Source organism: Porites lutea, chromosome 9 (assembly GCF_958299795.1).
Source record: "Porites lutea chromosome 9, jaPorLute2.1, whole genome shotgun sequence".
Classification (NCBI taxonomy): domain Eukaryota; kingdom Metazoa; phylum Cnidaria; class Anthozoa; order Scleractinia; family Poritidae; genus Porites; species Porites lutea.
In genome coordinates, this window is record NC_133209.1 from 2,915,884 (window position 1) to 2,931,266 (window position 15,383).

A 15,383-nucleotide genomic window follows, 5' to 3' on the forward strand; every position below is an offset into this window, starting at 1 on the left:
TAATAAATCATTTATCCTACGTTCTAAAACAGCAATAAAGCTTTCTTCAGTTGTACCTTCCTGGCCCTGCCAGTAGAGCTTTTCTTGCGCTTGCTCAATTTCGGCGTACTCGAGAACGACTCTGCTTGAATCTATTAAGATATTACGCAGAGGACATGGGTTCGAATCCCGTTGAAGTCCCGAAATTTTTTCGGGTTAATTTACAATTGCTTAAATTGCAATTACCACTGCGACGATCATCTCTTCGTTTAAATTTGTATTTCAACAGTGCACTTCATCTTCATTCTATATTAAGATCTTTGTTGAGCATGCCCTGCATGTTGCTAAGATGCAGTTTCGGACCCAGGCTTTCCTCGCAGGGTGTGCCTTCCTAGGCACTACACCAATCTACATTACTCTAACTTGTTTTCAATAACAATTCAAGCAAACAAAATCTTCAAACCTGTTGTCTTGGGTTTCACATCCGAATCATTCTTCACACTCTCTACAAAAATAGAAATTGAACATGATTTTTGTTTGCAAACTCGTAGACCATTAAGTGATCTCATTACCCAAAATGATGTGTTGCGAACTTTCTCATATGATTTTGTTGTATTCCACGTTTGTTTTGTTACACTGACTGTTTCATACAGTGGTAATGTTGTTTAATTGTGCTAAGAGTGTGGTCTTCGTTTAATCTTATTTTACACGTGCTTAAAATTCTGCCAACTCTTGGGGAAGTTCATCCAAAATTCTAGACTTTCATACTCAAATACTTACAATATTAAACTAACTTACTTGTAGACTCCGTGTTTACTGAAGAATTTGGCTGTGTTTCCTAAAACAAAGCATTAGACATTACAATCTGATTGGCAATTTAAGTATAGCATGTTCGTTCTCACTAATTAATAGCCTCTTTTTCACCTACAATACACAAAAACATAACTTTTAGTAAGCCCACTTAAGTCACGATAATGATAGCCTTTTCCAGGCGTTTTAACTTCGGATAGTGGGACAGCGGAAACAAAAGTTAAAAGGAAAAAAACAGCGCTTTTTTCCACTCCGCTCACTATTTCGCGTCATCCTCCACTATCTGAATGCGAAACGTATTTTGATCAGCATCGCTATCCATCATTTTTGAAACGTAACGCCATCACATCGCATCCACCCCAAATAATGACGAAAAATAAACGGCGCGAATTTCGCCTTAAAACTCACCGTTTTTTCTTGTTTAACAGCGACAGAATCAGTTTGGCTTGAAGGTGGAGGAGCAGTTGCAGGGGGCTGCAAAAAAAAATCAAAATTTTAGCAAGTAGACCCAAAAAGAATTCATTATCAAATCTGTTTGAGGGGAACAACAAAGAGTAAAGTAACCCGGCCATTTAATAGCGTTCTTTTTTAGTTTACTTATGTGTTGGACTCTAAGACTAGCCCTTCCACTCTTCAAAAGTGACCAACTTAAAAAAACAACCAGGAAAAATTTCCATATTTTTTTCTGTACAATACTAAAAGACATATGGTTTCATGTGAACGAACTGCTGAAGAGGATTCATTTGAATGGTCATACCACGATTTCATACACAGACTCAAAAGTTGGAACTACAGACAAAACAAGTATCATGTGAAAATACTAATGAAGAGGTTTTATTTGAATGGTCACACCATAGGATTTCATCAGCAGACTCAAAAGTTAGAACTTTGTACAAAACAAATAGTACCATGTGCAACTACTGCTAAAGAGGCTTCATTTGAATGGTCAAACCATAGGATTTCATCCACAGTCAGACTCAAAAGTTACAAAAACATTACAAGTCGCCACGCGTGAAAAAGTTTATTTGTGACAACTTATGATTCAATACCTTTTCTTTATGGTGAAAGTCGCTCTCAACGACCATCTCTCGCTTTTTCGCTTTCAAACGACCGGCATACCTAAAATTAAACAAGAATAAATCAAGCTTAAGATTTTTTTTAATTTCACAGTAACTCCTTACTGAAATTACACGCACCGCATGAAAAGCAATTTTTCTGTAGTGTTTTAGATTCCGAGAAAAAAGCGGTCACACTCAAATTTTTTCCCGCGCTCTCAGCTGCGTGAGGTGCGTCTTTTACGCGGGAAAATTCGCCAAAGTCAAAGCCACTCTACTGATTGGTTAGCATCTTGTTAGCTGTCATGGTCGCATCCTTTAAACATTTTGACGATTCCATGGATACTTCCTTCATAAATTTTATATTCCTCGGCTAACAGGCTTTACCCCTAGGGAAAGGGTCATATTAAGCACAAACAACTGTCTACATGTGTGACTTTTCTTACCCCACAGCGAGAGTATAAATATCCTGCCGCTTCTCTTTCTCCTCTTCACAGATTTTGTCGATTCTTCTTTCCAAAGCTTGCCCGAGATTTAAAACTTTTGGATAAAACGGTAAAATCTGCAAATAGAACAAAATTAAAAATAAACAGCCAGAACAAGTGCCCTTTGAAGAAACGTCGCGCATCTTTGTAGGAAAAATAGCTTTCTTAAAGCAACATGCATAACAGCGCACGCGAAAATCAAACGCTGACCTGAAGCAAACTCAACACGCACTCATAAACCCAAAATATCACCTCGTGTTTATTTTTTCGCCCTTTGCATTTTTGCAGAAGATAAGACACACCAACTCTGAAAATAAATGGTGTAGTGTAAACGGGACGGATAGGTTAACGGACACGGGCTAGTTTACACTAAAAAAAGTGTGAACTGGATTTTCAGGACGACTTTTTCCTTCACTCCAGGGCATGGAAAGACGAGAGAGGTTTAGCGCACGTTTTTCAGAATTCTGACGTACGAGACAAGCTAAAAACATGATTGGAGACATACCTTCGTTAACACCATAATTGTATTTCGGATCTGAGTATAATCCTTTGATTCCAGGCACACTACAAGGGCCTGCGACAACGAAAAAAAAAACAATATGATAACATATTTTCTGATCTACCGGTGTTATTAAAAACAAAGATTGAAAGATCAGTTGGTATCGCCATTATCATCTAGTGACTACATTATGGGGGAGTCTGGTTGTTGTTGTTTTTTTTTTTTGGGGGGGGGGGGTTGGGGGTTGGGGGGGGGCGAATGATGTTCATCTGGGAAGGAAATAAATTAGGGTTTGGCTCACTTAATTGGCATTGTTGAAAATGGAGGGTTACCTTAGTAAGTTTGTACTGCCACTTGTGACAGACATGCCTGTAATTCTCGTAGTCTAAATGGTCTGCTTTATCGTTGTTTGTGGCCCTCAAAACGGTCACAAATCCGGGGTAACTACCACATTCCTGTTAAAAAAAAAAATTAATAAAAAGGAGCTATAAACGGCCATATTTAAATTCATTGCCAGTCTGTGTATGCAAAATGTATATTTTAATCATTCACTTATGTAAGTTTGAACGTCACAATTCCAAGAAACGACATTTTCAGAAAAAGTTACATGTGGCTAAATACTGCTTAGCGTTCAATTAACTTCCCTTTTTTACATTTTAGTAAAATACCAACTTTACGACGAAGGTACGAATAAAAAGATAACAGCAAGACGATTACCTAGTCAATTAAAAAAAAAATTAATAGAAAAAGCAGTTGCAGATGTAGCAAAGTTTTTGTCGCGCCGAGGTGAAAACACTTTCTACGCAGACCAGGAACTTACTATCCCCCCCCCCCCAAAAAAAAAATTTACATTTCCGGTTTTATTGTGCTCAGCTTAAGTCTTTGACATTGGCGCTAAAGGACAAGACTTGCTTCGCTAAAGTTTGATCCAGTTTTTTCTTTTTACTTCGTGTTCTTTGTAATTTTCTACCACTTACCCTCGATGAAACAAGCTCTCAAGTTTCAAAACCTTGACAATTTTTAACCAGATAAGGTTGTTTAAAACTGAGTATCAGGGCCTCCTTAGGGGTTAGGAGAGAGGTGATTTTAGTGGGCGGAAGGGGGGAGGGGTGGAGAGAGAAAGGATGTCCCTCCCCCTGCCTCGCTATCTTCCCTTTTCGCTTCTCTCTTCGCCCTTTTACCCCAGAAACGCCTGACACTCAGGTTACGCGGTTTTATTTCTTTTTGTCGCGTTACTTACCTTTTCGTAAGTCTTCTTATCACCATGCCATCTCATCACGATCTCAAGCATCGAACACAAAAAGCGACCTACAAAGTGAACGGAGACAAGAAATCAAGAGATCACTCTGTCAGGACCTTGCGTGTCCCTCTGGAAACACAATCACCGATGCAAAACACAGCTTACCATATCTACTGGCTTCGTTTTCTGTACAGCTTGCAACTGTGTAGGAAATGTCTGAAAATACCTTGTGACACAAAACAAACATGTTACTTAACATTTATCAGTGAAGACACGGGACTTTTGCAAGTAAAGTCCAAAATTGTTTTCTTTTTCTTTGATCAGTGAACGTAAAATGTACTGCGCATTTCAGCTCCAACACGTTATGAATTACGTTTACGTAACTACGACTTTGTTTCTGCGTCTTTACTAATCATGATCCGTAAGATTTAATGATAACTTCCTTGGTGTTTTTCTATCTTACCAAACAAGCATTTTGAGTTTTCTTTCAAAACCAAGACTTTGTGCGTTGCAAAATACCCACATTACAGCGACATTAACTCACAATATTGTCAGTTTATAGCTTCTAAAAAGCATGCCTCTACCAGGAAGGTTAATTGGTCATCAAGTATGATTGGTTGATTGAATGATTGATTAAACAATTAATCTACTGGATCAACCAATCCAGGAAGTCTGCGAAAACTAATGAGCAGTGGTAACTCTTGGTTCTGTTCAGGAGAATATTAGAGAACTTTAGATTTTAAGACGAGACCGACTACTCGAGAGATTTTCTCAACACTAAGTAGAACACGCGCGTGAACCAGCACCATTTTGGGGGGAAATGTGGTGGCCGTCATCTACTACGAGTTTTAGCGAAAATGTCGTAGTGGCAGAAACTAGTTATCAAATGTTAGAAGTTTCATCATTTTGAGATCGGGAGAGGGCTTAACTCCTTCAGTAAAACTAACCGTATAAGCTTTTCTGTTGAAAAATTGAAGTAAAACGAAGCATTCCAGGGAGTATATTTTTTTAGAGTACCTGAAAAAACTTTAAGTTTAATCGCCGGCCTCGTCCTCGAATCTAACGGTCTCTCTTATTTTTCCAAGGAAATTTAGTCGCCACGTGACTTACTCGATCAAAGCAGAGAAGCGTTGAAAAGTTTGGTGTTTTAAGGTTGTGCAGCATGTGAACAAACTTTGCGCAGTATACAGCATCGCTGGCTGTAAACACACATCTGGGAAACATACAAAGCTGAAGAAACTGTGTGATGGTTTCACTTTTGGTCGCTTCTGAAACACAAAAATTAACAGACAAATCACATTAAGCAATTCTGCAGTCCAGAAACTACAAAGGGAATTTGGGGTACAAGCTTCAGCGCTTATCCAGGGAAATCTGACGGTATGAACAACTTACTCGCTGGAAGCCACGAGTCTCTCTCATGCTTCAGTGACGCCATTACTCTCTGGTTGTGTTCCTCTTGTTGTTTTAATTCCTCTTTCAATTTTTCAAATAAAAGAGAACATCTTTCTTTCTCCTTCTTCTTCTTGCTTACAGGCTGAAAAACAAAATGATTGTAACAAAAGGCAACCTGTTTAGTTGCTCTGGAAATTTTTTCGGCTTTAAAATGTTGTTGACAGCGATTCTTTCAGTACAATTTTTATGTTTTATAAGCATTCAACTAGATTGTGGTCGTTTCGCCCGAAAATCGATTAGCACAAAGTTGTTTCGTCTGGACGTAAGTCGATTCGCACGATGGCAAACAACAGTCTGTAACAAGGCTTATTAAAAATGATCCAGCGATCATATACGAGATACTAAAAGAGTGTAAATAGGCAGCCCTGTACATAGAGTCTACATGTACCGCAGCGATCGTGTCGATCTTTGATATAATTTGTGTGCAGTTTTCACTGGAAAAAGTTGATCCACATGTCTTTTCACGGACTTTTTTCAGGTTTTAAGAACAACGGGGCGAATCGACTTACGTATGGGCGAAACAACTTCAGGTGAATCGACTCTCGGGCGAAACGATCTGTTACCATAACATACCATGTCCTTATTGTCATCCAGCTGTGTCAACTGTTGTTTTAATTTCGTCAGTTCTTGTTCATATCTTTCCAGTGGGACATAAAGATCGTACATGGACAACGCCCAGAAGGTTACGTACAACTGAGGACTAAAAACGGACAACAAACGTATGAATTTCTACTGATAACACTCAATGGTTAGTCATAATGACAAGAAACCCTCACAAAACACTAGTTTCATGGATGAAAACAGAAACAAACAGACAAAAAAACCTTCGGTGTCATCTGCACCTTATGCTGTTCCAAATTTTGGGTGCCATAATCGTCCTAGCACTCTGGAATACCGGCTCCATGACTAAAATCACTGCATCAATGTAGCACTGCAAGATTTGCTGAAAGCAATAAAATGAAGGAATGTGAGTTACATCAGGGCGAGCGAATACGCGAACGCGCGTGAAAATTTCCACACGCGAGTAAAGTGACACGCGGAGGGAAGAGAGGATTTTTTGTAGAGTCAGACCACGAGTAGTCCGTCAATTTCATCAGGGCGAGCGAATACGCGAGCACGCGTGAAAATCGCAACCCGCGAGGAAGGTGGCGGGTGGAGGGAAGACTTACCTTCTGTTGGAGTGGTTTTCCTTTAGCAGCAATGGCCTTCTTGGCTTCCTCGTACTTTGTCTAGAATAAAAATAAACACAACAATTAAACAAAAACACCAAGGAGAACTAGATACTGACGGACAAAGGAAAGAAGGAAGGGGATTAAAAATAAAACAAATTTCAATGCTCTCAGGTACGGACTGTGTTTTGCAATAGTAATGAGAAAAAGTACTGCAAAGTTCTGGTAGGTGAAATCCAAACTTTTTGATCATAGTTATTTTGGGATGTTGACAATGACTTCCCTTTAAACGAGCTGCTTTTTCACTTTTTTCTTTCAAGGAGTTTAAAAAGAAACCAGCCCGCTTTTTGGACAGGCTCTCGACTAGGCTGAAAAATCCACCAACATTTCGCGATGTTACCGCTCGTTTCCCAGCGAAATGACGTAAGAGAAACGAGCGTAGAAATTATTATTATTCCATTCTGATGACGCGTCACTATCCCGGTTCTGGGTAGTGACGCGTAATCAATGTGAAATTTCTGCACTTTTTTCTCAGACGTTATTTGGCGGGGAAACCAGAGGTGGCGTCGAGCAATGTCGGCTGTTTTCTCAGGCCAGCGCTCGCCCTCCAAGACAGAAAATAGCCAGTGAATTTACCACTTCTATGTGAAAAAATTCTCACCAGCAAAGCTTTGCTATTGGACTAAAGAAAATAAAGTTGAAGCCGTGTGTACTGATAGTCTGATGAAAGTAACATAAGAGCAAACCTCAATCTGATGGACAAACATGGGCCTTGAAAGAAAAAAAGCTGCATCGGGGGTCAAGTGATAAGACTGGCCCAGGACATCCAGAGAGGGAATGTGTGAATCATACTCTTCAGCTGTTAGCTGGGAAGCAAGGAATCCTCCAAACTGTACAAGTGTATCTTGGCACTACAAAAAAATAAGACACGTTGCTGTGATTATGAATTATCCTTAGAACAGTTTTCATGGAGCTGGGGGTTTTCAAACTCATCTGCGTGTGAAGAAAGTAGTGTCCAATACGCCCAGGACTAGTGGGGTTTTTTAATGGAGCTACAATCAACTCTCTCAAAACAGACGCGTTTGTAAAATGGACGCCTAGAGTTGGTCCCTGCCTTTCTTTTCTCCATTTATTTGACTCTCTATAAGACAGACATCTCTCTAAGACAGACACTTAGTGCTAGTCTTAAAGGTGTCCATCAGCCGCGGCAGGATTAGCTCAGTCGGTAGAGCGCTTGCCTGCAAAGTGGGAGGTCGCGGGTTCGATTACGAGGGCCGGACCAGTACTCAGAGTATTAAAATAACTGAGAAATGAAGGTACTCCCTTTGCACTGCAAGCGGCTGGACCTTCGCGTGCCTCGGATGACCACGTAAAATGGCGGTCCCGTCTTCTCCCGTAAAACTAGTGTCCCTATTTAGTACTTTTGTGCTAAATGCATTGACTCTCAAATAAAGCGCATCTTGACTGCAGTAAAGTTTGTTGGGGAATTCAAATAACAGAAAAACTGTTATCAGTCCTGCTCGGTAAAAGTATTGGGGGTGGGGGGCTATTTAAAATGACTTTTGGGCTAGTTCATGCTAGCCAGAGCTTGCCCGAATTGCAAGCTGTAAAACTGACATTCTTCACACCATGCTCATTGATACTTCATAAAGAAAATTGTTTGGAAATCAGGCAGAAAAGTAAATATGGCACTTTCGTGATATAGACAACACTGCATGTGTATACCTGATCATAAAGCTTTCCTACAAGCTTCAAATGTCTGTCAGCATTTTCATAAAACACAATGCCATTTCGCTGTTGCGCCATTAACAAGCAGAGTGGTAGGTCCAACTTTCCTTCTAGCAGTGTGTCACGCAGCCTCTGTGAAGATTTTTTGGTGTTTCTAATCTGTCCAAAATATCCACCCTACAAAGGGATAAATGGGCAATTACAATGATTGAAAAGCTGCTTGGAAGAGAACTTTTAGTACAGAACAAATGCTAGATTAGCGTTATAAATTGCCTTCTGTTTGCCTTAACAAGTAAGGACTAGAGCAGTTGGTAGGGAGCTTGACTGCAAAACAGGAGGTTGCGGGTTCTATTCCCGGGGCCAGCCTAATACTCGGGGTCTTAAAATAACTGAGAAACGAAGATACCAAAAAATTCTCTATAAACCCCCCTCTCAGAATGAGCCCCCGTCTCTAATAAGCCTTCCTTTTTCAGGGGAAGAAAGTTAATAAGCCCCCTCCCCTCCACCTTATTATTGTTATTCACCAATAAATGATAGACCATATTAATCAATCACGATTGTAAAACTTTGTGTGGATTGATCTAGGTTTATTTTGATGGTTTATTCACCGGCTGGAAGTTCGGATTTGTTTTTTTTTCCTTGGCTGCATGACTTCCAACTTCTTGTTCTTGAGCTTTTCCACTTTGCATTCTCCTTCTTTATGAAAGAACTGATACCAACGTTTTTGCTTAATTAAATAAGCCCCCCATCTCTATTAAGACCCCCTAAAATGTGTTTGAAATAAATAAGCCCCTATGGGGTGCTTAATAGAGGATTTATGGTACCGCCTCGTGGCTTGGTGGCAATATGGATATAGCTGTCCCACATCCATCCAGAGACACCAAAACAACATCTTTAATTAGCACTTGCGGCTAAATACATTGACACTCAAAAAAGTGCATTCATTTTTATACATAAAGTACTTTAACATTAGATTGAGTGATATTTAAGGCATTTCTTACACTCCCCTTTTCTTTGTTAAACAAAATAGCAGGGAATTTGTGGAGGGTCATAAATTGGAATCAGTTTCAGTCAACCAACTTTAATAAACATATCTTAATTTGTCTGATTACCTCGGCCCTGAGTAACTCTCCTCCTGAGAGAGCCTCTAGCTGAGCTGCTGTCACTTCTTCTGAAATCTCAATCCCTGACATTTTCTGCACCACCTCCTTAAGTACCAGCAAATCAAAACTCTTTCCTGCCTTGAGTTGATTGGCGACATACTGCAGGAGACCTGTCAGTTCGATGGAGTACTTGCGGAAAACAGTGCCACAAAATACTGCTAAGCCTGGAGAACAACGTGCAGATAAGTAATAAGTGGATGTAAAATAAAAAGCTTGAAACTCTCCATAATGGCTTCAACCTTTTTGGTGTTAAGAAACATTAAACAGGGCTGTTGCCAAGGGCAGAGTGTCAGTGATTTTCACTGGCTACCATGAGCATGCAGGGCAGTGCTCTATCAGAGCCCGGTGGCATTTGGCACCTTTTGCTCTTAGGCGAATAGAAAATCTTCCTTCTTTCACACAATCATATACTGGATACCCTAGATTTTACATGTTCAGAGCACTGGGCTCCCACCATGTGACCTTTAAATAACTGCCTACAAATAATGGTCTTCTCATAGGCAATGTCGTCCAACTGTGTTTGGCTGCAAATAATATTGTGCTCATGCAGAAATGAAACCATGCTTTTCTCCTTCTTGCAATTGCTCTGGGGTCAATATGGCAGATCGCTTCGCTAACCTTTGAGAGTTTAAAAAACAAACTTGTTGATCTAATGATAAAACAATTATTGAACTCAGTTATCACAAAATATTGTGATTTGTCACTGCCTCACATATCAATAATTTGCCTCAGCCTTTGGCAAATAATTGATCTGCTTGCCACTGACAAATCACGATATTTTGCTAATCCTCGTCCAATAATTGTGAATTATCATTCATAAGTAAACAGTTATTGATTGTAGCATCAACAGACAATTTACAGTTTACTGCATACTTTTTAACCACTCAGAGATATTTGTGTCTTCATGTTTTAATCTTTCTCTCTCAGGATTGGCCAGAGCTTCTATAATACAATCTGTCTAAAGGTTAAGGAAATGAACCCCTGCAACTACATATTATAAATCAAATGGATAAACTGCTGACACTCCCTTCAGGGACACCCCAAAAGATGGACACCCACCTAAAAACAGACACCTACAAATAGACTTTTTGTCCCTACCATTCTAGGCTTCAGTCATTATTTTTGACACTCATCAGAGCAGACACCACTCTAAGAATTAGATGGACTTTTATATTAATTGCATTGTATATGGCTACAATAGTATGCACTGTCTGACCAACTGCCGAGTTGGCAAGATTTTCTTGTTTTCTTTCTTGACCGGGCATTATGAAATTTTTTAAAGTGGTTAAATTTGGCCAAGATCTTGATGTAATAAAGAGAAAAAATTGTCTCATTGTCAAAGAAACTGTATCTTGTGGTATCGATCGCATCACCGGTTTATTTTGGTTCAGTGAACACAACCTTCAATGACCCTGTGCGCTCGCAAGGGGAAGTTGAAAATTACTTCCAGTGTTTTTTTTATTGAATTTGCATATAATAAATAACTTATTAACCTGGTCCACTCAGTCATTACTGGAAAATCTCAGACTTCACTTGATATATTGACCTCAAAGCCTCAGTCTGAGATTTCCATGTTATGTCCTCACTCTCGGTTGATAACTGGTATTTAAGTGCCAGTCCTAATGATGTACTTTTTAGAGTCAACTGTACAATAAGTAGTAGGCGGTAGGTTTTCAAGCCCTTGAGCCCTATCACTGACCAGTATTCAATTTCTCCCATGATATACACCTGGTTACCTTAAATCAAATACATAAACAACAAGGATACAAGCTAACACATCATAGGCCAGAGGAGTAAGGTACTTTAGGGAGTCCACAACAGGGCCGATGAAGTTATCATACTTTTGAATCTGTGACAAGAGCTGAAACCAAAAAGATCAAGCAGATTTAAGGGGTCCTTTACTCTGATAAACAGATCCTTCGTGGAGTAACTGCAGAATACTTGGCCAATCAAAAGCAACATGGCTATGTGGCTATGTTACAAGTCAAAATTAAATTCAGGTTAAAATTTTCTAACCAAGATTGATTCTCAATTTCTTTTGTCTCCTAGCCCTAATTCATGAATAATATACAAAACATAAAACTTGTGATGTGTAAATTCCAAAGATGCTGCCCTGCTTTGTTTTCAACTTTAGGATGTGGCAGAACAACACGTTTGATAACTCACATATTCAAACAAGATTCCCGGATTACTGTGGCTTAGTTTTCCGATCTGCCTTCCAGATGGTTTGACATTTTCTTTTGTTAGTCTCCTACAACACAAAAACAGCAGTCACATCAACACTGACAGCAGTTACTAATGTTTTCCCCATTCTGAACCAAGAACTATTACACGTATGTGGTCAATATCCAGAAAACAAAACTTCAGGCTAGAGGAATGTAGCACACTCTTCTTGAATGCCTCAAAAATTTGTTTAAGTAAGTGAGTAATTAGTTCTCATAGAGCCATCTACAGTGCAGATGGTGATGTGATTTTACCAACAGATCAGAAAAAAAACCAACGACTTGCTGTTACTGTAGCAATAGCTAGAACCAAAGAAAGTTAATATCGAAACAACAGATAGTATGTACTTAACTGGAAAAACGTTAAGTAGCCTCAGATGGAGCAAAACCACTATTTACAGCCCAGTGTGTTATTGTTCACACACTTGTAAACAGGCAATGTCAGGCAATGTCAGACTAGGGAATTACCCATACAGAAAGTTAAAAAACATACCAACTGGTTATCCAGGCTGCAATAACTAAAACCATGGGTGCTGTTTAATGAACACCAACTTACTTTGTGATGTATTTTGCTCTCTTTATTGTTGCAGCTTTGGCCAAAACCAGTCGAGGATGGCTGCTGTATGATTCATTCTTCCACTGACCATAAAGTCGATATCTAGTGAAACAAACACACATTTGATACATGTTGCACTTCACTAATTTTTTATGCAAAATAATTTGCATCTTGAAACTAACAATAAATTATATACTATTGCCAGAAACATTTTAGACATGACGTTACAGTAACAAAATTGTTACTACTACTTAAGTTACACCTTTCATGTATAAGTGTAGGTATAGGATTTCATTCCACTGTAGTTGACTTCAGGTTGATGCAAACAACAATTTTATTACAGAATTAGACCTAAATCAATTAGTGAGTTATGGGACATGAAGTTTCAATTTCTACAGATCTGAAATGTGGTGCTCCTTATAAAGAACAGTAACTGCATATGTTTGTGGATGAACGAATGCAGTGGCAGTATTCTCCAGTCACAGCACGAGAGACCCACACTTGATATTGGAAGCTTGCAGCATGAGTGGTTAATCAAATAAGCTGATTTCCTCTATGAGAGGAAAGCCAGCCCACCATTCATGCACATAACTACACTTCCATCAACTTAAAGAGAGTGTTTCAAGTTGAAATGATTTGCATGATTTACATGCACAATGATTTTTAGTCCAAATTTCAGCTAAAAGGATGGGTGCTTATTAGAAGGAGGGCACTTCATTGAGTGAGGTGCTTGTAATGTTTCCTTATAAACAAACTACTGAAGGGTGTAGTTGTTCCTGGGAAGTTTACGGCATTTACAAGGAGCACAGACAACAGGACAAAAATCAAAAGAAGAGATAATGCACATAATAGAACTCTGCAAGCATGCACATGGATATACAAAGAACTGCAAGTGACTTGAGGGAAAAGAAACTATTTTCCTTTACTGATTCTGCTGTGGTCAAAGCCTAAAAGGTTAAAAAATAGAGTAGCCATAGATGCTGGTTTTCCTTGTATCCCTACCATTAAGAAAGGAAGGGGAAGAGGAGGGAGGGGGCGGGGGGCGCTTATCAGAAGAGAACACTTACTTCACATATTGGCCTTGGGGTGGGCGCTTATTCAAGGAAATACTGTATACCATATAACATGAAAGGCATTGATGTTCTGTGATTGTTTCCTGAAAAAATTCCTCTTTCTTTAAATTTGCAAAGCAGATTTGAATGAAGCAATGGTAATAATACGCCTATAACTGATGGTGTTGTGCATGGGTTGACTCACCTAAGCTCATAAGGAAAGCGGCACATCATGGCCCACAGTTCCTCTGCTAAACTAGAGTTACATTCCAGTAATGAAATTGAGGGCAGAAGAACTTCATCCACCAACGTTAGAAGACCACACCAAACTTTCTCAACCTGTAAAAAGATTATCATATTTTTTATTATCATTAAAGGTGCAGAATATCTAAGGGCAAGCATCACAAGTACAGTAATGTGGACATAATGCATATTTATCAAAGTCTTCAGCAGCAAAACACATACTCATAAAAAAAATTGCTACAAAAAAAACAATAACAATTTGTTGTCGGACAATGTCAAACTGAAATATGCCCAAAGTCAAATGAAATCCTATCTGCTGTCATACATGATGACCAGACAAGAAAATGATAAGCCAATTTTTTAGCCAACAACTTAACATGATAGCCCTTCAATGAATTTTCCTCTAGCACTACACTGTTAGGATAAACAATAGATAATCTTAATTCTCGTTATAAGTACATCTGTAACACTAAAGAATGACATGTGTACCTGCAATGAACGCTGCTCCTTGTCTTCAAATACATTTGGATACTAATGAAAAGAACAGATACTCATCAGGATTTCACGTAAATGAGGCTTGAGTCAGTATTTACGGTAAGTTTTTCCTCATCAGTCAAACTTGTTTTCATGACTATCAAAGATTTTGATTAAACATCATTTGAGGACACTAAGTGAAAACCACTGTAACATCATTATCTACTAAATAAGGTCTAGAAAAACCTCAATCAGAGAAATTTTTCAAGAGTTCTTTCCTCGTTAGAGTGGGTCACAGATGTAATTAAACCCTGATTAGTAACCTCTGTGAGGCAGTGCCGCGATCCTTGTTCTGGGCTTCCAACAAACTCAACAAATTACTGGAAGTGGGTTTCAAAATTCCCTTCAACCTGATTGAAAAATCGACAATGGCTGTTTTTAACAGGCCTATCATGGCACATGCTAAAATCCTGGTACATAGGTGAGGACCCAGAATAAGAATTCCATGCTGTTTCACAGAAGTTACTAAATAAATCAAGGTTTAGTTCCATCTGTGGCACAGGCTATTTCCTCGTTGAATCTTTAAAAAGCCTTTGAACTAAAAATTGCCTTACGTCTTTCATGAAGCCTTTACTAATCCGAAGAATCTTAGCCATGAGGATAGGATCGCTTGACAGATGAGGGCCAAGATGAATCAGCATTGGAAATACGCAGTGTGGCAAATCAGTGAAGGCTTTACACTGAGGTGGCCCTCCCGGGACAGGAGCATAGGGGCGTCCACGGGCTGCCTTTGAAGAATGCCTAAAAAACAGTAAAATACATACAATCATGGACAAAAAGTCTTGGCACATACTTTATTATGCGTGCTTTTTGTACACTACACATACTCATCTTCCCCACACCACATACATTACGTAAGGGGAGAGAAAAGTCTGTAATCAAACACTAGCTTGAGCCATGCTACTTTATAGACAAATGTAGAGAGCACAAAAGCGTTGAGCTTATGAAATCCAAGGGGCCTGTTACCAACCGGAGAAAGTACCGGTAAATCACAGGGAGGGTGGGGAGGGGTCACAAGGCACTACAAGAGCACAACTCTTCTTTCTTAACACTTCCATTAACTAAGCTCTGCTGCAGTGCAAAATAAAATATACACAAAATAAGTACTGATATCATACAACACTATAAAAATTTTCCGTGCAATATTTTATTATTTTCCTTCTATAAATTAAGCTACTTGAACCATGAGTTCTTGT

General features: G+C 39.1%; 1 protein-coding gene across 1 annotated transcript in view; it reads right to left on the reverse strand.

Moving 5' to 3' along the window:
- Positions 1-15,383, reverse strand: part of LOC140947237 (THO complex subunit 2-like) — a 29,298-nt gene that overhangs the window by 6,867 nt on the left and 7,048 nt on the right. Inside the window, exons 13-36 of the mRNA XM_073396296.1 lie at positions 14,742-14,928; positions 14,143-14,184; positions 13,616-13,749; positions 12,359-12,460; positions 11,747-11,831; positions 11,348-11,441; positions 10,454-10,534; positions 9,530-9,744; positions 8,415-8,594; positions 7,436-7,600; positions 6,690-6,749; positions 6,363-6,463; positions 6,094-6,220; positions 5,461-5,602; positions 5,179-5,336; positions 4,234-4,294; positions 4,069-4,136; positions 3,161-3,283; positions 2,835-2,903; positions 2,291-2,406; positions 1,839-1,908; positions 1,198-1,263; positions 778-817; positions 443-484 (exon numbers count right to left, since the gene is read on the reverse strand). Of these exons, the coding sequence (XP_073252397.1) occupies positions 443-484; positions 778-817; positions 1,198-1,263; positions 1,839-1,908; positions 2,291-2,406; positions 2,835-2,903; positions 3,161-3,283; positions 4,069-4,136; positions 4,234-4,294; positions 5,179-5,336; positions 5,461-5,602; positions 6,094-6,220; positions 6,363-6,463; positions 6,690-6,749; positions 7,436-7,600; positions 8,415-8,594; positions 9,530-9,744; positions 10,454-10,534; positions 11,348-11,441; positions 11,747-11,831; positions 12,359-12,460; positions 13,616-13,749; positions 14,143-14,184; positions 14,742-14,928 (2,528 nt within the window). The remainder of the gene's footprint in view (positions 1-442; positions 485-777; positions 818-1,197; positions 1,264-1,838; positions 1,909-2,290; positions 2,407-2,834; positions 2,904-3,160; positions 3,284-4,068; positions 4,137-4,233; positions 4,295-5,178; positions 5,337-5,460; positions 5,603-6,093; positions 6,221-6,362; positions 6,464-6,689; positions 6,750-7,435; positions 7,601-8,414; positions 8,595-9,529; positions 9,745-10,453; positions 10,535-11,347; positions 11,442-11,746; positions 11,832-12,358; positions 12,461-13,615; positions 13,750-14,142; positions 14,185-14,741; positions 14,929-15,383) is intronic.